Consider the following 26,615-nt stretch of genomic DNA (forward strand, 5'->3'; position numbering starts at 1 on the left):
GAATAAATTGCTCCAATCGAAGGGCGATGTTGACTGTTTAATCGCAGAAGTCGAAGATGAAATGTCACATGCCCTGATTGCTGGACTGAACAAAGATCCCGCAAACTACAAAGAAGCTGTCGCATCTCCGGATCGCGATAAATGGCTCAGAGCAATTGATGAAGAACTGGAATCAATGCGAAAAAACCAAGTGTGGAAACTTGTAGAAAGACCAACCGTGAACGCTGAAGGTGGCAAGCCCAACATCATCGACTCTAGGTGGGTCTTGAAGAAAAAGATAGATAAAGATGGAAACACGAAGTTCAAAGCGAGGTTGGTGATTCGTGGTTTCAAAGATAGGAACAAGTACGATCTGCAAGAAACTTATGCCCCGGTGTCTGGTTTGGCCCTGGTAAGATCAGTAATATCAATAATAAATAGATACAATCTGGAGACTTGCCAACTTGATGTCAAGACAGCTTTCTTAAATGGATCTATCAAAGAAGAGATATATATGGAAATTCCTGAAGGCCTGCTTGATGGTGATAGTCTCAAGAAAGCTCAGGTTTGTAAATTGGAGAAAGCACTTTATGGACTTAAGATCAGCTCAAAAGGATGGAATGAGCGGTTTCGCGAGACTGCATCTAAATTAGGACTACAGTCACATACGAGCGAGCCCTGTCTATACACATGGAGAGAAGCCGATAACTTTCTAGTACTGATCCTATACGTGGATGATATGATGATAGCCAGCAATTGTGCAGGCAAAATGAATGAAATTAAGACGGGTCTGCAATCTGAGTTTGAGATGTCAGATCTTGGCGAGGTTGGCACATTTCTAGGCATCAAAGTGGAAAGAGATAGAAAACTCAACACAATTTCACTGACACAAACATCATACATAGATAAAATGTTAGAGAAATTTGGATTCAACGAGTCAAAACCCCAAAGAACACCAATGGTGACAAATCAAGTTTTGAATCGACAAAGAAAAGATAGAGAAGATTCTGAAGATGCTGGAGAGTTAAGCACGATAACGAGAGTAAATGTGCCGTACAGAGAAGCAGTCGGTAGTCTGCTGTATTTAGCCAACACAATTAGACCAGACATTTCATACTCGGTGAATGTACTGAGTAGACATCAAATCAGCCCAACTGAAGATGATTGGAAAATGGTCAAACGAGTATTTAGATATTTACAACACACAAGGACTCTAGGATTAACTTACAGAGGCCGTAAAGATGGATTAGAAGCCTATTCAGATGCGAGTTTGGCAGATTGTAAAGACTCAATAACAACAGGCGGATATCTCCTAAGGCTGTATGGGGATACAGTTGCTTGGAAAACAAGAAAGCAGAATTATGTTGCTATTTCAACCTGCGAAGCAGAATATGTGGCAATGTGCGACGCAAGTCAAGAATTGATTGGATTGGAACACTCTATAAGTATTATATTGTCTCGCACCTTGTTGCCCGCGGATTTGTGGTGTGACAACAAAGCTGCCGGAGCAAGTGCTAAGATAGATGGTGGCAAAAGGCTGAGACACATGACCGAGATAAAGGCTCACTACGTTAAAGAATGTGTGTCCAGAGGAAAAATAATTATTAAATGGATTCCATCCAAGGAACAACTAGCAGATATATTTACAAAACCCCTGCCATTTGAACTGCATGAAAGACTAACGAAAGAAATTTTGAATGTTAATTAGCATAAAATGCATGATAATTAAATTTTGATTTGAGATAGTAAAACTAGTAAATTAATAATAGATAGACAATGATGGTAGACATGCTGATTAATGTATTTTCTGTGTATGTTTTAGCTCGTCGGAATCAACCACAATGAGTGATCCAGAAGCCCACGTGCTCCGCATCATTGGCTGATCAAAGACCCATATATATTTAGTGTTTACGTTAAAATATATTCCTTTTCTTTCATTTTTTTTTATAAATTCAGATACGAACGGGAGGGAGTGTTAGATGTATTGTTGGCGCTCGTAACTGAATTATTACGCATGCGCAACAGCAAGAAGACGAGACGCTGTGACGCTGCACTTCAGCGTCTAGTAACTTCGTTTTCGTTCACTCTCGCGCAGTCAGCCAGTCTGTACACACGCATTCTCTGTCTTCGCTTTTCTTTTACCTTTTCTGTTCGCTTATTCATTGTACTCAAGATAGTAAAGTGTAAAGATAGTCAAACCTTAAGATAGTACAAATAAACGTTTTTAAGTTCGATTCGATATTTGCACTGTGTTTTATTCGCCAAGTCACCCGCCTAATCCCATACTGCTAACATATATTGATGTGCACAATTTTTGCTTTAGTATCAAAATGAGTGTCGATGTATTCGGTCGAAAACTAGGTAAAACCGAAGGCGGTAGCCGAGGTCCTCCTGGTATTGGATATAAACTTACGACAGATGGGCAGTATGACTTAAATAACAAAAGACTGTGCAATGTTGGAACACCAAAACAGCCTCAAGATGCAGTAAATTATGCTTACTTGATTGAAGTGATTAAAAAGCTTGAAAAAGAAATAGATAGCTTTCGAATTTTTATATTCAACTTACAAAAAAAAATCCCATTTATTCAAGCTGATTCAGAAAACTCAAACCTAGACAATTAATGGAGCAAATCGTTGAGAAACTACATAAGGCAGCAAGGCGTAATTATCCTCGCCGAAAATTCAACATACGTGGTTTAGATGAGACTTGGCAAGCAGACCTTGTAGAGATGCAGCCTTACGCTTCCGAAAACAAAGGATATCGGTATATGCTCACTGTCATAGATATTTTCTCCAAGTACGCATGGGCTGTACCCATCAAGAAAAAAACTGGTGAAAAATAACTTCAGCAATGCATTCGATATTAAAAAAAAGTCGGGTACCAGTAAACATGCAAACTGATCGCGGCAAAGAATTCTGTAATGCAAACTTCCAAAATCTTATGCAAAAATATAAAATAAATTTATACTTAACTTACAGCAATCTTAAAGCTTCAATATTCGAGCGATTCAATCGTACTTTAAAAGATTTAATGTGAAAAAAATTTAGTTTGCAAGGAAATTATAAGTGGTTGAATTTAATACAAACGTTAGTTAAATTATATAACAATAGGAAGCATCGAACAATTGGTTTGAAACCAAAAGACGTTACTGCTGAAAATGAAGTTCAAGTCTTGAAAAAATTTTTAAAAAAAATGTGAAAATAGCAGTGAGCCAAAATTTAAAATTGGCGATAAAGTATGTGTGAGCAAGACAAAACAAGCATTCGAAAAAGGTTATACACCGCAAATTGGTTGATTGAAATATTTACAATCACGCGAGTAGCAGCAACAAATCCAACGACATATCATCTGAAAGATTATCAAGATCAACCTATTTCTGGAGGTTTCTACGAGCAAGAACTGCAGAAAACAAAACATCCTGATGTATACCTCATAGAGAAGATCCTTCAAAGGCGTGGCAATCGAGTTTTTGTTTAAGGGGGCTCCTTCGCGAAAGTCCCCAAACAGAGATATATTATTTCTTGTAAATAAAAGTCTACTGAATTTAATAGTGGTCTAAATTATATTTCGAATGGGTCAAAATTTTGAGAAATCCGAGCTCAAAGTTGTAACTATTAGCACGTGTTCCTATGGGGCAGCGTGAAAAACAATTTGTTTTCGTTTATAATAAACCTAAATTAAAAGTCCCAGCAGACTGAATATATACGTTTTGTAGATAAAGTCTTCCTCTGTAATATGCTGTATTAAAAATTGTGGATAAAGGACCATTTTAGCGAGATATTTGTGATGGAAATAAATAAATAGTGTCCGGGAGGTCAGGAGGTCACGTGGGTAGCAGACGTACTTGTTCACGACATGTATACACCATATACCAATATATTACATCGCTATACTACACCAACACAGGTGGTCTGGTCTGGTGGTGTACCCTCGTATGCACTAGACTGGTCAAAACAATAATTAATTTTTCGTACAAAGTTAAACTGCACACATAAATATCATTTTTCCCACTTCATACGTTATTAAAAATATCATAATGATTTTCAGACACATTTGTTTATTGAAAAACAAAACTTTATTTTTTGTTTGTCTTTGACCTCAGCAGTAGTCGTAGGAGCCCCCTTAATGGTTGGGTTTTGACAGTACTCACAATAGTTGGACGAATAAATTACTAAAAGATATTTGAATTACTTTAAGTTCAAAAATTGTAAGATTGTAATATGCATCAAGTAATAATAAAAATGTTACATAGGAAGAATGTTTTAAATAAATACTCAAATTTTAGAGAAAATTGTAATTTATTTTTTTTTCACTTTTTTACATCACACATAAGAAAATATAATGTGTTTTCCATTGTATACAATAAATAATTTAAATTGATTTACAGCATCCAATAATTCATAATGGAATTCTTTGTTTTTAAACAAAGCTGCACTTATTCTAATCTGCAGAAAAATTTGAAATTCCTCGTCAAGTTCTGCAACTATCTTGGGTCCGAATTTAGTATAAGCTTTTTTTAGTTTTGACACCATGTAGTTTTGGTCAGGAATCAATTCGGAAAGTTTTTTCGTTGGGAGAAAATCACTGTCAGCGATTTTGTTGAGTGTTTTAAGATCCATCTTTAACAAACAAAAAAAAAAAAAAACATGAAAGTTAGCATAAATTATTTAAACATTACATATGCTGTGTGAATATGCACAAATATTTACTATAAGAAAAAAAAAATAAAAAAATAAAATAAAAATGAAAATAACAAAATATGTTACCTTGACTGTGTTTGGGTTTTTTACGAGGTGGTTCACTTAAAGGTGATGTCAGCTTCTGTTGATTGAGTTCAACCTTACTTGGACCTCTGCTGGGGTGTAGAATAAGCTTGCCTGGCCGAGACGACTCCTTATATGGTACCGACCCCCCCACTGTAGGCTCATCTGCTAGTGTTCTGTCTATTTTTGAGGGATCCAATACAGGAAAAGTCCTTGCAGCTTCTCCCACCTGATTGCGGCTACCCCTTCTATCGATCCTTCCCTCTTATTGGATGATTCATCTCCCATTATGCTATAATGACCCCATGGTAGAGTATCGGTACAACCAGGTTGCAATAATCGTTTGTCGTCGTGTGCACTTGAAGAAATTTTCGTTTCTTTTTCAGTGAACATTTGATGATGACGTGATCTAATAATTTTCTACTCTCGAGTGATGCTAGAATTTTCAGTCAGACACTTGATGTAATCTTCAAAGGTTATCGTAGCTCCTACAATGGAGCTTTTTACACTTTTAGCTTTTTTTAATAGTTTTTGATTTTGAATTTTTACGCTATACATTTTACTTCGCAATCCTACAAATTCCAACATAATATTACCATTGCATTTATCTTTCATAAGACCAACAATTTTTTTGTTTTCACAAGGCATATTAAAGTCATTGTTGATAGGATAGTCCCACGTGTCAAATTCTCTGATATTCTCACGCATCATATTATAGATATTTTTATTCGTTATTTTATATATAAGACTATCAGTGTCGGTATACAACAGTTTGCACTGATCCCCAATTTTATTTCTCATAAAATCATAATGAAATTGATACACAAGTGTTTTGGACAGGTCCAAGACACTTAATCCCATGTATATTGGTTTTTTAATAAAAATATCAGTGCGCATTAATTGTATATCAACAAGCTGCTCGTCAAATACGTCACAACTATGAAAATTGGGACGTGAAATATGTGCTTCTGCACCAAATCTTCCTGCCCACTTGTTGATAAGCTTAACATCAATTTGCTTGCGCTCATTTTCCATTGTTTTTCCATATACTGCATTATTAAATAATTTGTTCAACATCTTCTCAAAGTCATTTTTTGCATTTTGACGTTTTTGACTGTTTAAGTTAATGTATGTTTTTAACCAGAAACTTTGATAAAAATGTATGGCTCTATAGAGTTTTGTTATACGGAGACCATGACTCACAGCTTGCTTGAGTGCCCGATAGTGTATTACATATCGTTTTTTGTCGTACAGAGTAGTCAATAATTTTTTTTGTTTGGATCCTGGAGATGTCATGTGCTCAGCACAGAATGGCAAATCCTTGTGTGCGTTATGGAGAGTTTCGGGGTAAGTAAAATCTACTTCGAGTATATACCCGATTTCAGCATCATCTTCTACATTCAAAATACCTGTTGGGTTAATATTTTCAATCCATTTGAAACCAGCGTAAGGCAATGGTTGCGTCATGGCCCAACCATACAAATTATTGACATCATAATACATTAGATATTTTTCATCCATATCATCACGTTTGCCTTCTTCCATGTATGCATTATTTGCTTTAGCATAGCGATTGCAGCATTGACTGATGCCACCTCGTATGCCGCACTCAATAAACATAAGCATGTCAACATCAGTTAATAATTCAAGTTTCACCTTAAATTATCATCATTAATATTATTATTATTTCATAATGAATTATAATTTAAAAAATATTTTCAAACCTTTGTATACTTCAACATGGCATCCCAAGTTAAACCAGGTGTTGTATAATAATGAGCGGGATCTAATTCATATGTTTCGAGACAATTGTTTCGAAAATTTTCGAAAACTTCGGCAAGTAGTACATCAGTCTTCAAGTATAAATCTGAATACTGCCCAAGTGTTTGAATGTTAAAAGTATTCCAGATACTTTTAGCATGCTCATACTCTTCATCAGTAATATGAGCTTCGTATAAGCTACTGTAAAAATCTTGTTTTGTTGGTATCTTTTTTTCCTCTAGTTTTTCAAACGAGGATATATAATCATACGGGAATATGCCTTTCCTTTTTAATAAATTTATTTGATTCATATCGTAGTTATCATCATTTGAGAATATACTTTCGATAATTTTCATTTCATCTAAATATGATGACAGTTTGTCGAGAGATGCTGGCATAAATTTAAAGGTATCTATGAATCGTATATTAATATCAGTCCCTTCAACATTTTTTGTACTTTTCTTTTGTCTGAGGTAAAAGTTGAACTCTTCCTGGGAAGTTAATCGCGAGTTCTTTTATAAACAAATGAGAATCATAACGGCTTAAGTTATAAAAAATTATCGGTATCATTCGTGAATGATGATAATTAATATTACACTTGCTATGCGGAGGACCTCGAAACCTGCAATAGAAAAAATATTATTTTGTTTGGTGTATGAAATAATAATAATTGTCACAGTAAAATAAAAATAAAAATATGCGTACTTTCCAGTCAGATGACAATGATCTCGTACTTTTTTATCAACTAAACTAAAGGGCTGGTTACATATATGACATAAACAAGCTTGATCATACATGACCTTTTCTGCTGTTGTCAAATCAATCATCTTGATCGGATTTTTATACAATTCTTCCAGTTTTAAAGCAAGAAGGTAAAGAATATTGACAAACCATTTAGCAGGTGCCTCATCATTATTAACATCATTTTGTCTATAACTCTTATACTCTGATTGACTATCATCATAACTGCATTTGATATAACATCCAATACTATTTGCTACATGATGTTGATACGCACGTTTATTTTCAACGGATTCCAATAAACATTCAAAGTCCGCATAAACAACACAAGGTACTCGGTTCTTGTATGTAAAATTTTTAAATTTAAGTATGTGCTCATTCTTCTCTTTTTTAGGTAGAATAATTTTGCAACTATTCATATTTTTGCAATCTTCTTCATGGGCTTTCAATTTATCTTTAGACCAAAAGTAATGAAGGCATCGGTCACATATGTTTGCGGCATGTTGATGTTTAGACAACTGTTTGCGTATTAAACGTGACAAATTTTTGATCCAAACATAATGATATTTATACTCGGTATTTAAATCGTTCTCAATATTGATTGTATTATCATCCTCCTCATCATCAATATAAAAACTTTCAACAAGTAAAAGGTTAACATGATTTTCTTTTTTGTTTCCTGATAAATGACTAGGACAAACATTATAAGTGTTACCGGCTAAACCACAGACTAGCTGCCGCTCGGGGAAGGAGCGCTACTAACCCGATGCGGTACGTTCTCGGCCGATGCAAGCGGGTCGAACGGGCCTGGGGAGTAACGGGGAACGGCTGGCCTACCCCAAATGCTGGTGCATCGGTACTGTAGGGGGCTCCTTGGGTATACTTGCATAGTATCACGCATAAGGAGGCGCTAGGGACAGCTGTGGGGGTAGGAGGTGAGTACAGAGCAAGATCCGCTCATGCCTTCTACCTGGTCGGTAACAAGGCTCACTAGCGCGATTGCGGTGATGATGTCAATGTACGGGTCTGGGGCAGAGTCGGACTGGGCTGCCAAACCAACCCAGTGTGGCGGCTTTCCGGAGTAGGTTTGATTGGGGCTCGTCCTGTGGGGCCACATGGGGCAGGCGTTCGGTCGAACTTGCTTCGGGATTGCCGGGGATCCCACACGTATATGCTTAAACATTTGTATTAGATAGTAAGTAAATAGCGATTTAAAATGCGCGCCAAGATTTGTACGGCTTAATGAACACTATATATAGGGATAAGTGCAACCAACTGAGTGGGACTAGCGGGCGCATTGTGAGCGCTATAGGCGAAGAACCTCGGAAATAGGGCAAGCGGAGGCGCTGAAGCGAGCGGGCAGTCGACAATTGACAACCGAGGTGATAGGTAGGTGTGCCACTCAGTCCGGTCCTTTTTATCAATCACCTTTCATTAAATAAAGAGATAATACATATTAATGCAAATTCCCGTTTCATTTGTTTTGCTCTGAACCTGCTTCCCTGTTTGGATCTTAACCTTTACAAATGGTGCCGAAACCCGGGACTACACGGGATAGTTTTTTACAATCAAGATGTACACGAGAAAGAATGCAGCAGGGAAGCGGAAGACAGGAGAAGAGGAGAGTGAGATGCAGATGCGGCACGCCCTAGCCAAGCGCACGGCCTTGGTGGATGACACCGATCAGCTCAGCAGCGAGCCTCCTTTCCGTGGTTTTGGCCTGGCCAGCGGAGCAACGACAGCCCTGAACGACTCCCGCGCGCAAGATGGCGACCGAGTGGGCAACAGCGGAGAAAATGGCGAGAATCGCGACCACGGCCGTGGCGAAAGGAGCGACCTGATCAACATGGCGTCCGGAGCGAGGGGAGATCCACCAGCTGAGTCAACGCGTGCCGAGGTAGGCAATCAGCGCTCTTTCGAAACCCGCATTGCTGCCATATTCGAAAAAACAATGCACGTGATACAAAGCATGACGCGTCCTGATGCGAGTTTGTGCAATGATTCGCGAGTGTTAAGTAGGCTGTCCGAGGCACGGAATCTGCCAGTCTTTTCCGGTAACGTCCTCGAATGGAGGAATTTTAAACAGGTATACGAATCTAGCACAAAGGACGCCGGCTATACGGACGCGGAAAATGCGGCGCGACTTTTTAGGGCCATCCAAGGCCAAGCCCGGGTAGTGGTGGATGTGGCGCTCGCGACGGGCCGTAATGCGAAATCTATCATGGCAACGCTCGAGGCACATTACGGTGGTGCGCGTGCTATTTCGAGGAAATTATTAGACGAGCTCGCGTCGCTCCCTATGCTCAACAGTGGTGAGCTCACTATACCGCAGTTTGCGTCAAAGGTGCGTAATGTCGTCGAAGCATGTAACGAGCTCGGCTTGACCGCCTATATAAATAGTCACGAGCTCGCGCGTAGCGTAGGGCATAAATTACCGGGAGACATGTAGCGTACTTTTGTTCGCCACGCCATCGCACACCCAAGCAACAAGAACGATCTCGAGCAGCTCGCGGAATTCCTGTGCACCGAAGCGAAAATGATAGCTGAAAACGCGTTATTTGACTTTTCCGACGAAAACACGTCGAAACGTAAGGGCCCTGGGGAAGGTGCTAGACGACTGCCTGCGAGGCGCCACGTGATGGCCGCTGTGCAGGGGAGCGAGCTGCATGAAAACACGGGCACACCTGATAAAGAGGTGGAGTGCCCAGCGTGCAAACGCGGCGCCCACGCGTTAGATAAATGCGCGGATTTTGCCCGGATGACCTCAAATGAGCGCTGGCAAATGGTGCGCAAGCAAAAGCGTTGTTTTCGGTGTCTCGGCGTAGGGCATCTCATCGGGGTGTGCAAGCAATAGGCTTGTCAGAAATGCGGCAGTGCGCGCCATGCAACGTTGCATGAACGTAGTAGCGAGCGAGCGTGGGGAGGCCACCCTGCAACGGGCAAGCGTGCGCATGATTCATCGCGCGTAGAAAAGTCCTTCTGACTATCATACACACACACACTCTTGAAGATGCTGCTGATGACGGTTCGGGGAACCAACGGCGCAGCTGATATCATCGCTTTCCTCGACGATGGGTCGACGATCACGTTGATCATCGCGAATTTGGCAGATAGCCTCGGTATACGCGATAAACGCGAGAAGATTTGTATACAAGGGATTAAAGAGAGCACCGCCGAGAACACTCTCTGTAGTCGCGTTGATTTTTCCGTAGCCGGTATGGAAGAATACTTTCCGATAAAGAAGGCATTAACTGTGTCAGCAGTAAGACTACCGACACAGTCGCTTTCACGCGAGTTGGTTCGTCGAATCGCCACCGAACTTAGTGTGTGTGTAACACCATATAAAGATAGAAAATCAATGCTGTTGATCGGACAGGATAACTGGAGGCTCCTGGTGAGCAAGGAGATACGGATATCAGAGGAAATGGGGGTAGCACTATCTCGTACGGCTTTAGGCTGGGTAGTGCACGGGCATATGGGCCAGTCCGGGTCTATGGTTTCAGGATGCGCATCAGAGATAAGTGTGCGCGTGTCGTGCGTTCACAGCGAGTCAAAGATGGGTACCCTCGATCAAATGGTGCGCGAGTACTTTCAGATGGAAAGCCTCGGCGTCTGCGTAAAAGAGCGAGTAGATCCCGCTCACGCGCGTGCCTTGAAAACTCTAAAAGCAACAAGTCGTCCACTGGATGTCGGGTGGGAAACAGGGCTGCTGTGGCGGCACGACACTCTGCCGTGCGTGGATAGCCGAGGAACAGCGTTGTGGCGGGTTTACAATATCGAAAAAAGGTTAGATCGCGAACCCGCTTATGCGCGACTATACTACGCGGAAATGCAGCGCCTAATCGAACAGGGATACGCGCGTGAGGTTAGGAACGATACTGAGCCAAACAGAACATGGTACCTCCCCAGTGTGCCGAGATCGTGCTGAGAACTCGCGCACACTTGTGCGCAGCCGGCCTCCGATTGGCCGAGCGACTGCGCGTCGTTTGAACGTCCAAAACTCAAAGACACAGCGCTCAAAGCCCGAACACATGAAACCCAAATGCCTAATCCCCAACGACCCAGTGCGCTTACTTGGCCGCACTATCATTTTATTTATTCTTAAGAAAAATCTCATGCGGCTAATCCCCAACGACCCAGTGCGCTTACTTGGCCGCACTTTTATTTTATTTATAAATAAGAACAATCTCAAGCGGCTAATCCCCAACGACCCAGTGCGCTTACTTGGCCGCACTTTTATTTTATTTATTCATAAGAAAAATCTCATGCGGCTAATCCCCAACGACCCAGTGCGCTTACTTGGCCGCACTTTTATTTTATTTATAAATAAGAACAATCTCAAGCGGCTAATCCCCAACGACCCAGTGCGCTTACTTGGCCGCACTATCATTTTATTTATTAATAAGAAAAATCTCATGCGGCTAATCCCCAACGACCCAGTGCGCTTACTTGGCCGCACTATCATTTTATTTATTCTTAAGAAAAATCTCATGCGGCTAATCCCCAACGACCCAGTGCGCTTACTTGGCCGCACTTTTATTTTATTTATTCATAAGAACAATCTCAAGCGGCTAATCCCCAACGACCCAGTGCGCTTACTTGGCCGCACTTTTATTTTATTTATTCATAAGAAAAATCTCATGCGGCTAATCCCCAACGACCCAGTGCGCTTACTTGGCCGCACTTTTATTTTATTTATAAATAAGAACAATCTCAAGCGGCTAATCCCCAACGACCCAGTGCGCTTACTTGGCCGCACTATCATTTTATTTATTAATAAGAAAAATCTCATGCGGCTAATCCCCAACGACCCAGTGCGCTTACTTGGCCGCACTATCATTTTATTTATTCTTAAGAAAAATCTCATGCGGCTAATCCCCAACGACCCAGTGCGCTTACTTGGCCGCACTTTTATTTTATTTATTCATAAGAACAATCTCAAGCGGCTAATCCCCAACGACCCAGTGCGCTTACTTGGCCGCACTTTTATTTTATTTATTCATAAGAAAAATCTCATGCGGCTAATCCCCAACGACCCAGTGCGCTTACTTGGCCGCACTTTTATTTTATTTATAAATAAGAATAATCTCAAGCGGCTAATCCCCAACGACCCAGTGCGCTTACTTGGCCGCACTATCATTTTATTTATTAATAAGAAAAATCTCATGCGGCTAATCCCCAACGACCCAGTGCGCTTACTTGGCCGCACTATCATTTTATTTATTAATAAGAAAAATCTCATGCGGCTAATCCCCAACGACCCAGTGCGCTTACTTGGCCGCACTTTTATTTTATTTATTCATAAGAGCAATCTCAAGCGGCTAATCCCCAACGACCCAGTGCGCTTACTTGGCCGCACTTTTATTTTATTTATTCATAAGAAAAATCTCATGCGGCTAATCCCCAACGACCCAGTGCGCTTCCTTGGCCGCACTTTTATTTCATTTATTAATAAGAACAATCTCAAGAAGAACAATAATTATTAAAAATTTTTAAAGATCTCTATTTTTAAAATCTCTTCTTTTAAAATCATCCTTTATACTTTGAGTTATTGTATTTCGCGCCGAAACAAACGAATTCGCGATGCACGTGCAAAAGCATGCTCGCGCTCGTGTCAACTGTCAACACACGTCAAAGCGTCGCAAACAGCTATCTATATATCTCTCTTTGGCCTGGATGTCTTCGTAAAGCAACTGCTTCTTCCAACTTCATGCGGATTTATAAGGTATTTTATTAATTTTTGTGTAAAAGTGTGTCAAAAACATACACATACGTGCGTGGTGTGAGTAGAAGTTGTACTGTGTTTCGTAAATAATTGTAGCAACATCTGTAGATTCTGCTTTTACGTGAATTTTCGTAACCTTTGTATTTAAGTTGTGACAGTCTTTGCACTTAACTTTACTTGTTTGTTGTTGTTAGCAAAAAGTCTATCATCATGAATATGTTGATGATTTTATTTTTTTCTTTTTTCACATTAGCTCTTGTTATCGCGATTTTTTTTAGTTCTTTTGTTTCTAACCTTGATGACATCACTAACAACAACAAGCGACCAAGAAAAGCGCAACTGAAACACCGAAAAAAAGACGGTCGGCTATTTTGTTCCAGGAAGACTGGTTACGCGATCCGATATTAAAAGATTGGCTTGTAAAGCACGCGACCGATAAGCAAAAGGCTTACTGTAAAGCTTGTCAAAAAGATTTAAAGTTTTTTAGCAAAAGTGACTTGATTGCTCATAGCACAACTTCTACCCACGTCGATAATTTAAACGCCGCGATCGATTCAGGTACCATTGTAACAGTTGTTAATGAAGGACTATCTTTTCAAGATAGAATTCATGCCTTGGAAATGCGCGTATCGATGTTTATTGCGCAAAACCCCGTCAGTGTTCGAATAGTAAACAATTTGATTCCTTTTATTAAAAATCTTGTCGAGGATTTTCAAGCCGTGAAAAATATTCGTATGAAAGAAGATAAATGTGCAAAAGTCATTAATAACGTTTTGTATAAAAATGAGTTTGAAAATTTAACAAGAATTTTAAATAGTTCTTATTACTCGGTTCTTATTGACGAAAGCACCGACATTAGTAATAAAAAATTGCTTTGTGTTTGTGTACAATATTTTTCACCGCAAAAAAATTCGGTTGTCCAACAACTTTTGCAATTAATTGAAATCGACGCTCAGAAAGGTAGTGCACAAGAGTTGTTTCGCGTGTTTAAAAAATTCCTTGACGATAATTCAATAAACATTAAAAATATAGTTGCTCTTTCGTGCGATAACGCTAGTGTAATGGTCGGCAAACATAACAGTTTTCAAAAATATCTTCGGGATTATGTTCCTAATTTAATTGTCCGGAATTGTATATGTCACTCGGCCGCGATCGTGGCAAAAAATTGTTGCAGTATGCTTCCTAAAGAAATAGAAGAACTTGCTCGCTCAGTGTACTCTTATTTATCCTCTAGTCCAAAACGCACCGCGGAATTGTCGGAAAATTTAGAATACTTGAATTTGCCTGATAACAAAGCGCTCAAATTTTCGGGAACGCGATGGCTCGAAGCTTTTAAATGTTATGATCGTCTTCTTTCTATGTGGCCAGCTTTAATTGCTTTTTTTTCGATAGAAGTTTTTGAAAAAACATGCCTGTCGCGTGAAAAAAATGGGCCTGAATCGAACGCGGAAAAAATTTTAAATTTACTGCAAAATAATACTGTGAAAGCCTACGTAAGTTTTTTACATTTCAACCTAAATTTCTTTAACTCTTTTAATGCAGCCTTTCAATCGAAGGCTTATAAAACACACCAGATTAATGAATCCATCAAAAGATTATTAATGCAACTTGCAACAAATTTCATAAATGTAAACGTAATAGAAGATATCTTTTTACCAAATTTTGATGTAATGGAAAATCTGATGTCCTTGGAAAAAATCTATACAGGACCCTTATGCTCGGAAATAGAAGAAAAATTAACAAAAGAGGAAGTCGAAAATTTACGGAGTAATTGCAAAAAATTTTACATTCGCGGTTTTCATGAGATCAAAAAGCGTTTTCTTCAAAACGACGATATTTTCAAACATTTAGATTTTCTTAATCCACAAGTAGTGTTAAATGAAACGGAACGACAACGATATCCAAATTTAAATATTATTTTAAAGTATTTTCCATTTTTAGATGCCGAAACTGTTGCTAATGAGTGGCAAGATATTCATACAAAGTTTAACGAGCAGGAAAAAAATTTATTAATGAATTTTGATACGGAAACTTTTTGGAGTAAAATCATAAACTTAAAGAATCAGGCAAACGAATGTCTTTATCCCGCGTTAACATCTTTAGTTAAATTAATTTTCGCTATACCTCACTCAAACGCGGAACCTGAGCGAACTTTTTCTGCTGTAAATGAAATTAAGGATGACAAAAGTAATCTAACTAGTATCCCTTTACTTAATGCGCGATGCTTTTTAAAATCGTACGGAAAGGCGTATAATATTAATTGCGAAAACTTAGTATTAACGGAAAACCATTTTAATAAATTCAACAGTGCTAATATGTACTCCAAGTAAATTTTCGACTAACTTAGCTATATATTTTGTTTCAATAAATTCTGATTTGATACTAGAAACAGTATTCTTGCAGTAAGTTTAAGTGGTTTAGGGCTTAGAGATCTTTTTAATTAGAAAATTATTACTAGATCTTAAACTTTACTGACTAAGGATAAGAGTATTATTACCAAATTAAAGTAACATTACCAAAGAATTAGAAATAAGATGGATAAGTCAAAAAAAGGTCTCTTGGCGAAGGAAGTCCACAGTTAAAACTAATGTGTGAGTAAACTAAATTAAATTTTTTTTCAAACTAAAAATATGACATGTTAAAAATTCTCAAAAAATGTCAAAACATTATTATTCTTTAGACACTTTGAAAAAAAACACAATGGTTTCAATAAAAATTCCAACGCGCCATAGACAGTACCTCTTCGGTGGTGTGGAAACCTGTCTAATAATGAAGAAAATTAAATAAGTAGCAACCAAAAAGAAACATAAGCAAACATAAGAACAGTTCTAACATTATGTTATAATTATATAAGGCTTTTTATATTTAGTTATTATAATTGTTTAGTTCATTATATAAATAAGTGTATTTACTTAATAAATGAAAGCGAACACAATCGAGAAATTCAAATTTCTTAGGATAAGCCCCTGAAACGATCAATAATTAATGAATAACTAATACTGTGGCAAGGAAAGCACTTCGAATTACTTAACAGTAGAATACGCTCTCGAAATGTAACATACTTCGCAAATAAATGAAAGCGCACACAAGCGAGCGCTTCAATTTACTTAGGCTGAGTAAGTAAATAAAAGTGCGGCCAAGTAAGCGCACTGGGTCGTTGGGGATTAGCCGCATGAAATTTTACTTATTAATAAATAAAATAAAAGTGCGGCCAAGTAAGCGCACTGGGTCGTCGGGGATTAGCCGCTTGAGATTTTCCTTACCAATAAATAAAATAAAAGTGCGGCCAAGTAAGCGCACTGGGTCGTTGGGGATTAGCCGCATAAGATTTTTCTTATTAATAAATAAAATGATAGTGCGGCAAAGTAAGCGCACTGGGTCGTTGGGGATTAGCCGCTTGAGATTTTCCTTACCAATAAATAAAATAAAAGTGCGGCCAAGTAAGCGCACTGGGTCGTTGGGGATTAGCCGCATAAGATTTTTCTTATTAATAAATAAAATGATAGTGCGGCCAAGTAAGCGCACTGGGTCGTTGGGGATTAGCCGCATGAGATTTTTCTTATTAATAAATAAAATAAAAGTGCGGCCAAGTAAGCGCACTGGGTCGTTGGGGATTAGCCGCTTGAGATTTTTCTTATGAATAAGTAAAATGATAGTGCGGCCAAGTAAGCGCACTGGGTCGTTGGGGATTAGCCGCATGAGATTTTTCTTAAGAATAAATAAAATGATAGTGCGGCCAAGTAAGCGCACTGGGTCGTTGGGGATTAGCCGCATGAGATTTTTCTTATTAATAAATAAAATGATAGTGTGGCCAAGTAAGCGCACTGGGTCGTTGGGGATTAGCCGCTTGAGATTTTTCTTATGAATAAATAAAATGATAGTGCGGCCAAGTAAGCGCACTGAGTCGTTGGGGATTAGCCGCTTGAGATTGTTCTTATGAATAAATAAAATAAAAGTGCGGCCAAGTAAGCGCACTGGGTCGTTGGGGATTAGCCGCATGAGATTTTTCTTATTAATAAATAAAATGATAGTGCGGCCAAGTAAGCGCACTGGGTCGTTGGGGATTAGCCGCATGAGATTTTTCTTATTAATAAATAAAATGATAGTGCGGCCAAGTAAGCGCACTGGGTCGTTGGGGATTAGCCGCTTGAGATTGTTCTTATGAATAAATAAAATGATAGTGCGGCCAAGTAAGCGCACTGGGTCGTTGGGGATTAGCCGCATGAGATTTTTCTTATTAATAAATAAAATGATAGTGCGGCCAAGTAAGCGCACTGGGTCGTTGGGGATTAGCCGCATGAGATTTTTCTTATTAATAAATAAAATGATAGTGCGGCCAAGTAAGCGCACTGGGTCGTTGGGGATTAGCCGCTTGAGATTGTTCTTATGAATAAATAAAATAAAAGTGCGGCCAAGTAAGCGCACTGGGTCGTTGGGGATTAGCCGCATGAGATTTTTCTTATCAATAAATAAAATGATAGTGCGGCCAAGTAAGCGCACTGGGTCGTTGGGGATTAGCCGCTTGAGATTGTTCTTATGAATAAATAAAATGATAGTGCGGCCAAGTAAGCGCACTGGGTCGTTGGGGATTAGCCGCTTGAGATTGTTCTTATGAATAAATAAAATAAAAGTGCGGCCAAGTAAGCGCACTGGGTCGTTGGGGATTAGCCGCATGAGATTTTTCTTATCAATAAATAAAATGATAGTGCGGCCAAGTAAGCGCACTGGGTCGTTGGGGATTAGCCGCTTGAGATTGTTCTTATGAATAAATAAAATAAAAGTGCGGCCAAGTAAGCGCACTGGGTCGTTGGGGATTAGCCGCATGAGATTTTTCTTATGAATAAATAAAATGATAGTGCGGCCAAGTAAGCGCACTGGGTCGTTGGGGATTAGCCGCATGAGATTTTTCTTATTAATAAATAAAATGATAGTGCGGCCAAGTAAGCGCACTGGGTCGTTGGGGATTAGCTGCTTGAGATTGTTCTTATGAATAAATAAAATGATAGTGCGGCCAAGTAAGCGCACTGGGTCGTTGGGGATTAGCCGCATGAGATTTTTCTTAAGAATAAATAAAATGATAGTGCGGCCAAGTAAGCGCACTGGGTCGTTGGGGATTAGGCATTTGGGTTTCATGTGTTCGGGCTTTGAGCGCTGTGTCTTTGAGTTTTGGACGTTCAAACGACGCGCAGTCGCTCGGCCAATCGGAGGCCGGCTGCGCACAAGTGTGCGCGAGTTCTCAGCACGATCTCGGCACACTGTACCTCCCTCACTTTGGGGTCACGAACGCTTTAAAACCGGGGAGGGTGAGACTAGTCTTCGACGCTGCAGCGGCTACAGACGGACTCAGCTTGAACGATCAGTTAGATGCAGGACCAGATTTAATACAGTCGCTTCCGGGCGTGTTGCTTCGATTTCGTCAGTTCGCCATAGCTTGTAAGGCCGACATCAAGGACATGTTCCTCCGCGTGCACATGAGAGAAGCAGATAGAGGCGCGTTACGTTTCCTGTGGAGAGGAGAGTCGCGAGATAAACATCCACGTACGTATGAAATGACTCGGCTCGTGTTCGAGGCAAAGTAGTCGCCATGCAGCGCAATTTATATAAAAAATGCTAACGCGGAGCTTTTCGCAAATGATTACCCCGAAGCAGCGAAAAGCATTAAGGTAAATTCATACGTGGATGATTATCTCGTGAGCAGACCGAACGCGCGTTCAATGCAGACACTCGCGCGTGACGTAAGAACAATCAACCGTCGTGGTAACTTCGAAATGCATGGGTGGACGTCGAACATAAATTTACGCATAGACGAGAAGCAGGAGACGGGCACGCCGGTACAAATACACGCGATTAATCTTTGCAACGCAGACACGGAGCGCGTACTCGAAATGTACTGGGAGCCGGAGGCGGACTCATTGGGATTCGCGTTGGGTTTTGGACACGTGCAGGATAAAATAATGTCAGGCGAGATGCGACCGATCAAACGCGAATATCTGCGTTTTATGATGGCCGTATACGATCCTCTCGGGCTATTAGAACCGTTTCTTCTGAAATCCAAACTCATTCTGCAGGCCATATGGCACAGCAGTATCGGCTGGGACGACCCACTCGGCGACGAGGAACATACAGCTTGGGGCGCGTGGCTAAGCATTTTAAAGGGAATCGACTCGTTGCGCATTCCACGCTGCATAACGCCAAAGGGAATCCCACTAGTGGGCGCGCAGCTGCACGTATTCTGCGACGCAAGTCTGAGGGCCTATGCGGCATGCATCTACTTGCGATGCGAGACGATCGATGGGCAAGTACAGGTCGCGTTGTTAATGGCCAAGTCGCGCGTAACCCCCGAAAAGCCCCTTACAGTGCCGTGTTTAGAATTGCAAGCAGCTGTACTAGCAGCGCGTTTTCTCACCATAGTCAGCGGCGAATTAGATATTATGTGTACGCGTTTCGTGCTATGGTCGGATTCTCGAACAGTTCTGCATTGGATACAGCGAGACCCACGAGTTCGACACGCCTTCGTCGCGCACAGTTTAGCAGAAATTACAGAGAGGACGGCTCAAGCAAATTGGAGGTGGGTACCTACTAAACAGAACCTGGCGGACCTAGCTACGCGAGGGCTCGACATGAGCAACGAGGACAAAATGCGGTGGTTCTTTGGACCCAGCTTTTTAAGGGAAAGTGAAAAAGAGTGGCCTAAAGCGCGGGCCCTGACGAGCGGGGAAAAAGAATCGCTGGAGTTAAAGGAGAAAAAGGCCAAACGGGTATTTTTAACAATAGTCCAGCCGCAGCCAGCCCCCGAGGTGGTGCACTTATTCGGCTGGGAGGGGCACTTGATAGTCGCACGCAGGGTAAGGAGCGCGGTCGATCGATGGGCGAGGAAAACTTGGGAGGGCGAGGCAGAAAGGTGGCAATCCGGGAGCAATCCACTGCACGCGCGCGAGACGGCAGTCGAGTACGTCCTCCGGAATACGCAGCTAGAGAGCTTTGCTCAAGAAATGGCAGCAATCAAGAACGGCGCTAAGCTGCGCGCGAGCAGCAAACTGCAGAAATTTTCCCCCTTTATTGACGAGCGTGGTCTCTTGCGTATCCAGGGTCGTATCACGCGGATAGCAGGTGCAGAGTACAATTACGCGCCAATCGTTTTAGATGGAAAGCATGCGGTCGTGCGCACGCTCGTGCGTACATGGCATTGAAAATACCGACACGCGAATCACGAAACGGTGATTAACGAGCTAATGCAGCGCTACTACATCATCGGAGCGCGGCCCGCATTAAAGGCCATCTGCAGTCAGTGTGTAACCTGTAGGTTACGCTGTCGGCTAGCATTTAAGCAACGCCCGTTCAGTCACTGCGGTGTCGACTACTTCGGTCCATTAACTGTCGCGATTAGGAGAAGCCACGTAAAACGGTGGGGAGTGCTCTTTACGTGTCTAACAACGCGGGCGGTGCACCTCGAACTAGCGGACAGTTTAACAGCAAGTTCGGCGATAATGGCGTTACAACGCCTTGCGGCGCGGTGCGGCTGTCCTACGGTCATATATAGCGATAACGGCACCAACTTCCGCGGTACGTGTACCGAGCTTCAAGCGGCGGCCGAACAGCTCGACTGCGGTCAGCATCGTTTCACCTTAGCTAATAATATGAAATGGGTGTTTAATCCACCCGATGCGCCGCATATGGGGGGGCGCATGGGAAAGACTCATAAGATCAGTCAAAATCGCGCTTCACGCACGATACCGGTGGAAATCAAACACACGGTAAATGCGCGACCGCTCACACATGTGTCGGTGGACCCGGGCGATCAAGAAGCCTTGACTCCTAATCACTTTCTGTTAGGGGCGTCAAGCGGCGCCATGGCGTTACCCGAGCTCAGGATGTCGCACGCGTGCACCCGAAAGGATTGGGAGCAGGCGCAAGCTTTCGCGGATTTGTATTGGAAAATGTGGCTGCGTGAGTATGCGCCAACTTTACACGCGCGAAAGAAGTGGTTCAACCCCACATTAGAATTAAAGCGCGGTAACGTCGTCCTGATTGTAGACGAACAAGCTCCGAGGAATGTATGGCGCAGAGGCACGATCGTAGAAATATACGCCGGCTCGGATGGGGTCGCGCGTACAGCTAAAGTGCGTTCATGTAAGGGCGAATATATCAGGGTGGCCCATAAGTTAATATTTTTGTACCGCGAGAAAGTACAACACAGCTCGGCCGTTTGCACGGTGGGGAGTGTTACCCACTAAACCACAGACTGGCTGCCGCTCGGGGAAGGAGCGCTACTAACCCGATGCGGTACGTTCTCGGCCGATGCAAGCGGGTCGAACGGGCCTGGGGAGTAACGGGGAACGGCTGGCCTACCCCAAATGCTGGTGCATCGGTACTGTAGGGGGCTCCTTGGGTATACTTGCATAGTATCACGCATAAGGAGGCGCTAGGGACAGCTGTGGGGGTAGGAGGTGAGTACAGAGCAAGATCCGCTCATGCCTTCTACCTGGTCGGTAACAAGGCTCACTAGCGCGATTGCGGTGATGATGTCAATGTACGGGTCTGGGGCAGAGTCGGACTGGGCTGCCAAACCAACCCAGTGTGGCGGCTTTCCGGAGTAGGTTTGATTGAGGCTCGTCCTGTGGGGCCACATGGGGCAGGCGTTCGGTCGAACTTGCTTCGGGATTGCCGGGGATCCCACACGTATATGCTTAAACATTTGTATTAGATAGTAAGTAAATAGCGATTTAAAATGCGCGCCAAGATTTGTACGGCTTAATGAACACTATATATAGGGATAAGTGCAACCAACTGAGTGGGACTAGCGGGCGCATTGTGAGCGCTATAGGCGAAGAACCTCGGAAATAGGGCAAGCGGAGGCGCTGAAGCGAGCGGGCAGTCGACAATTGACAACCGAGGTGATAGGTAGGTGTGCCACTCAGTCCGGTCCTTTTTATCAATCACCTTTCATTAAATAAAGAGATAATACATATTAATGCAAATTCCCGTTTCATTTGTTTTGCTCTGAACCTGCTTCCCTGTCTGGATCTTGACCTTCACAATAAGTATTACCTTTCTTTTTTTAAAAATATAAATTAACCGAAACATTATTTTGTTTTTGAAATTTAGAAATTTTTTTAGGGGTAACCGGGAACTCAATATCATTAAAATTTAACTCGTTTTTGTATCTTCTATAATTTGAGACACGATTAGCATTTTTATTTACTGGATGCAATGCTGATAAAATAGCCCATTTAAAGCATTGATTGTCCGTGTTAATAACATTTACACAAGCATTTTTTTTTTCAATGTAATCTGGTCAATCTATAAATGAATTACCTCGCATAGGATTCAATTTATTGATGTTGATGACTAAATTTAATGTTGAATGTAAAAAACCAGCCAGAACCAGCATCTTCAAAGTCATCCATACTTTGCTCAATTGGTTGTTGCACATTCTTATCAAACCAATCGTCTAAATCAGTTGTTTGATAAATGGATTGTGACTTTATGTTAAAGAATTTTAAATCATCACTTTCAATGTTATCTTTTACTATAACATATTCAGATGACAACACTGTGTTAACTTTTAGTGCTTCATGTTTGCTCAGAGACTGTTGTATTCGGTTAAAAAACTGCTTCTTTGCATCTTTAAAAAAATTTCTCAATTCTAAATGTTTTAAATTAACAATCAATGCTGTCATGATTCGTTTTTCGAAAGCACTATCAACATCTTTGAGACTTACTGTTTTATTGTTCTCAGAAACTGGAAGTGTTGTTGTTGACGGTATTACTGCTGATGTAGATGCACCTGCAGCTATACCTTCACCTTGAACGTATTTTGTGAAGTTACTTTCAAATTTGCTAGTTGACGCGATTTCTATATTAATTTCTGGTTCAAATACTTCGGGTTCATTTTCAAATGGTGTAACTGCTGCCTCAACACGTCACGATCACTGTCTGATACAAAAACTTTAGACTCGTTCATAAATATTTTTGCTGCTTCCACTATTTCTAAGCGATCATAAAGTAGTTGTATTAAAGTTTTTAGTAAAGCTATCGCTGATTGAAATTTTTGCAATTCAGAAGTTGATAAGTCATTTTTTTTTTTACTAAAAAAAATCACTATCCTTTAGAACTGTAAGACTGCTATCTAACTGAATTTGGATATGAGCAGCATCATATCTATTTATAGTTTGCTGATATGTTTTCCATAGCTTGTGAGCCACATCTCTAAAATATTGTACTGTTGCCATAACTAACTTGAAACTGCAAGTTTACTTGCTCACAGATTCAATGAAAATGAGCTTTTGAAGCAGCTCCAATCTTAATATAAAATAAATTTAAGAAAACAGTCGGCACTTGGAGGGGGAAGGGGGGGGATTCACAGTTGTTCATACAAAACTCATCACAATTGTGAGTTGAAAAATATTTTCATTTTACCTGGAATACATTTGCAACAACTTTGGCGAAAATTGTGTAGCCATTTTTGATGGATGCAGCCAAATAAACGTTAGGACTAAATCGTATGAAAGGTTTGTCAGAAAGTCTCTCTATTGAAAATAACCACGTGGTTTTACCACGTGGTAAACCACATAGTTTTACCACGTAGTTTTTGTCTCAAAATGCCACATGGTTTTTAAAACCAGGTGGTTTTGTAGTACCACGTGGTTTTTTCACCAAGAAGTTCAATAGTTTTCACAAATATAACCTTCTTCTTTCTAGTTCTATTGATAAATTTTTTTCTTGTCTTGTTATATACTATCGTAATAAATACTTGTACAAACAGTTTTCTGAGCGATTTCTGTTCCTCTATTGAAAAAAATCACGTGGTTTCACCACGTGGAAAAACCATGTGGTAAGCCACGTGGTTTTATATCATAAATCACGTGGTTTTGTTTCAAATTAACACAGGGTTCTAAAAATCACGTGGTTTTATTACGACTATGTGGTTTTTTTAAAACCATGTGGTATTTTTAGACAAAACCACGTGGTTTATGATATAAAACTACGTGGTTTACCTCAAGGTTTTTCTACGTGGTAAAACCACGTGGTTTTTTTCTATTTTTGAGAATATTGGATAAGACAAACAAACATAGCAAATAAGGTAATCTTTATTTTATATTTAGAAGCTGCAATCAGTTCATCAATCACAATAAATATTTTTCTTACTACCTCCCCCGAAAGTTCGAGTTTTGGTGGCTGTAAATAGGGACGAAAGCCGATATTCCTTCTCTATCGATGCGACATTTATATCGCATAGAGGGGTCGGGAGAAAAGCTCCCTGCTCCTTACTTTTCTTTGCGTGAGAGAGAGGTAGAGAGAGTGAGCAGCAGTGCAAATGTTCATTAGTATTAAGTATTTACCTACGCAGCGTTTATTAATTTTTTTTCAAGCTGTGAGAAAATTTGGAGCACGTGTCGAACTAGAGTGTGATCATAAATTTGTCGTGCAATACATGTTATCTCTTTTGGTAATGTGTAACGTAGTTAATTTCTAACCTAAATCTGAATATAGAAGCAATCGTAAGATGATTGTTAAAAAATCTCATCAAAATCTAACACTTGACTTTTGCAGCAACCAATGCCGAGAGTCGAAGAAATAATCATATTAGCGTATAAATGATTGAATGCTGTTGATAAGCAAAAATAATATTTATACGACATCATTTAGTACCTCATAAAATTTAAAGGATTTTTAATAAAATTAAATTGTTTTGACCGACTTTTTCGCATTTCGGGCCTGTTAACATCCACTAACCAACAACCCTCACTTCACTTGGGTCGTAAATGTTATTGGATGATACAGGCTCTTTACTTTTGCCCTAAACATAACCTACCACTACTGAAGCTAATTATTTTCTGATTGTTAATGAACCACAAATTTTTAGCCGAAGCTGCAGGAAAAACAGTATACATTACACGGAACGTCACTTAATAATGCGTTCCGGCGGTTTACCCCTCGGCTTCGCCTCGAGGGGCAACTTCACCGCCGGAGCGGAGAAGTTGTCCCTTGTAATATAATGTACTATGAATTACATGTTGTGTGTAGTTTAAAAATCTAGTTAACACATGTTAAAGAATGATGTTTCTATATTTCAGAGTGTCTTTTTTGGGTTTTTTGTGTCATAACAAATGTAAAAGTACAAAATAATCATACACTTCAGTTTAAGTTATAATTAGTTTAAGTTAATTAAATTTCATATATAATATTTAAAAATAATATATTACAGCGTCTTACATTATTTTATGGATAATTATATAATTAATTAATATGGTACGAGAATCACGTGAATTGTCACGTAAAAATCTCGTGATTTAAACTGTGATCAATCACACGATGCATAGCATGATATTTTATTTAAATTAACGTAAGAAAAATATTATATTGTAATAAGTATTACAATTATCAAAATTATGATAATGATTATCATGACTAAGATAAGTACGATTTTACTTGTAATTACAATTATTATCGTTCAAAACCAGGATTATTAAGATACATGTACGTAATTAAGACTATAATCATTATTAAAATAATTATGTGATAATTATGATTATTCTGATTTTTTAATTATTGTGATGATAGTAATATTTATAATAATAACAAAATAATAATAGTAATAATAATAATAATTATAATAATTTCTACAGTTACGACGGTGGTAACAAAAGTTATGATGATGATGAACATGCTCATTCTTTTTATGATTAAAATGAGTATGATAATGATAACAACGATTATGATAATTATAAAATTATGAAGATACTAATTACTATGATTTTTTTATAGTAATAATAGTTATTCTAATGAATGAGATGAATGCAATTGAACGAATCACAATGATAATGATGATTGTGTTTATGATTGAAATAAATGTTATGTCTATTACAATATTTATTAAGACTGAAATGCACACACATACACGCGCGGGCGTACAATGACTATGATAATGTTTATGATTGCGATGATTGTAATTATAATTATAGAAATTATCAATAGTATTATTGTTCTAATCGCCATGATAATCATCGCCCGATACTAAAAATCCATATCAATCCATACAGTTTTCTTTATTGGGCGTAATTATCGTCATAGTTAACATCATCTTTATCACAACAATCATTATCGCTATTAATATGACAGTCATTGCATTTGTTTTCTTAATTATTATCATAATCACATCAATAGCCTAAATAATTCATCCTGATCGTAATCACTACCATCTTAATTGTTATTACAGTCATCTCAATTATCATACTCGTTATGTAATCGTCACGACCATAAACATCACCCAATTTTCATTATTATCATAACAATCCTTATAAAAACTATAACCACCAGTGTAATCATCTCTATCTTCATTATTATCATAATTTTGATAATTGTAATACTTATTACAATATGATATTTTTTATTGCGTAAATTTAACGAAAATAACGTGTTTTATCACGTGACTTTTTCATGATGTGTAGCGTAACATTTTGCTCGAAAATATCATGTGATGCATTGTGTGATTAATCACAGTATAAATCACGTGATTTCTTACGTGACAATTCACGTGATTTTTGTAAGTAGGATATTATACTTTGAAAAAAAGTTTGCCTCATATGCGAACAACGCTAATGCTTAATTATTAACTATTGGAGATGTGTGGACTAAGACGC

At 39.7% G+C, this 26,615-nt stretch overlaps 3 protein-coding genes across 3 annotated transcripts; all 3 read left to right on the plus strand.

The window, feature by feature from the left end:
• Positions 1–10,257: 10,257 nt before the first annotated feature.
• Positions 10,258–18,551, plus strand: LOC149376114 (uncharacterized). The gene is made up of 3 exons (XM_089593533.1): positions 10,258–11,112; positions 13,353–13,530; positions 18,286–18,551. The coding sequence occupies exons 1-3, from the start codon at positions 10,258–10,260 to the stop codon at positions 18,549–18,551; spliced, it is 1,299 nt and encodes a 432-aa protein (XP_089449659.1).
• Positions 18,552–18,740: 189 nt separating this feature from the next.
• LOC149376115 (uncharacterized) lies at positions 18,741–20,162 on the plus strand. Its single transcript, XM_089593536.1, has one exon. It carries the CDS (start codon positions 18,741–18,743, stop codon positions 20,160–20,162), a length of 1,422 nt encoding a protein of 473 aa, XP_089449662.1.
• A 42-nt stretch (positions 20,163–20,204) lies between these two features.
• On the plus strand, positions 20,205–21,206 carry LOC149376116 (uncharacterized). The gene has a single exon (XM_089593543.1). It carries the CDS (start codon positions 20,205–20,207, stop codon positions 21,204–21,206), a length of 1,002 nt encoding a protein of 333 aa, XP_089449669.1.
• Positions 21,207–26,615: the final 5,409 nt, after the last annotated feature.

This window comes from Copidosoma floridanum, unplaced genomic scaffold (assembly GCF_036245765.1).
Source record: "Copidosoma floridanum isolate Cflo_tuat_1 unplaced genomic scaffold, Cflo_Japanese_pri ptg000001l, whole genome shotgun sequence".
NCBI classification, from domain to species: Eukaryota; Metazoa; Arthropoda; class Insecta; order Hymenoptera; family Encyrtidae; genus Copidosoma; species Copidosoma floridanum.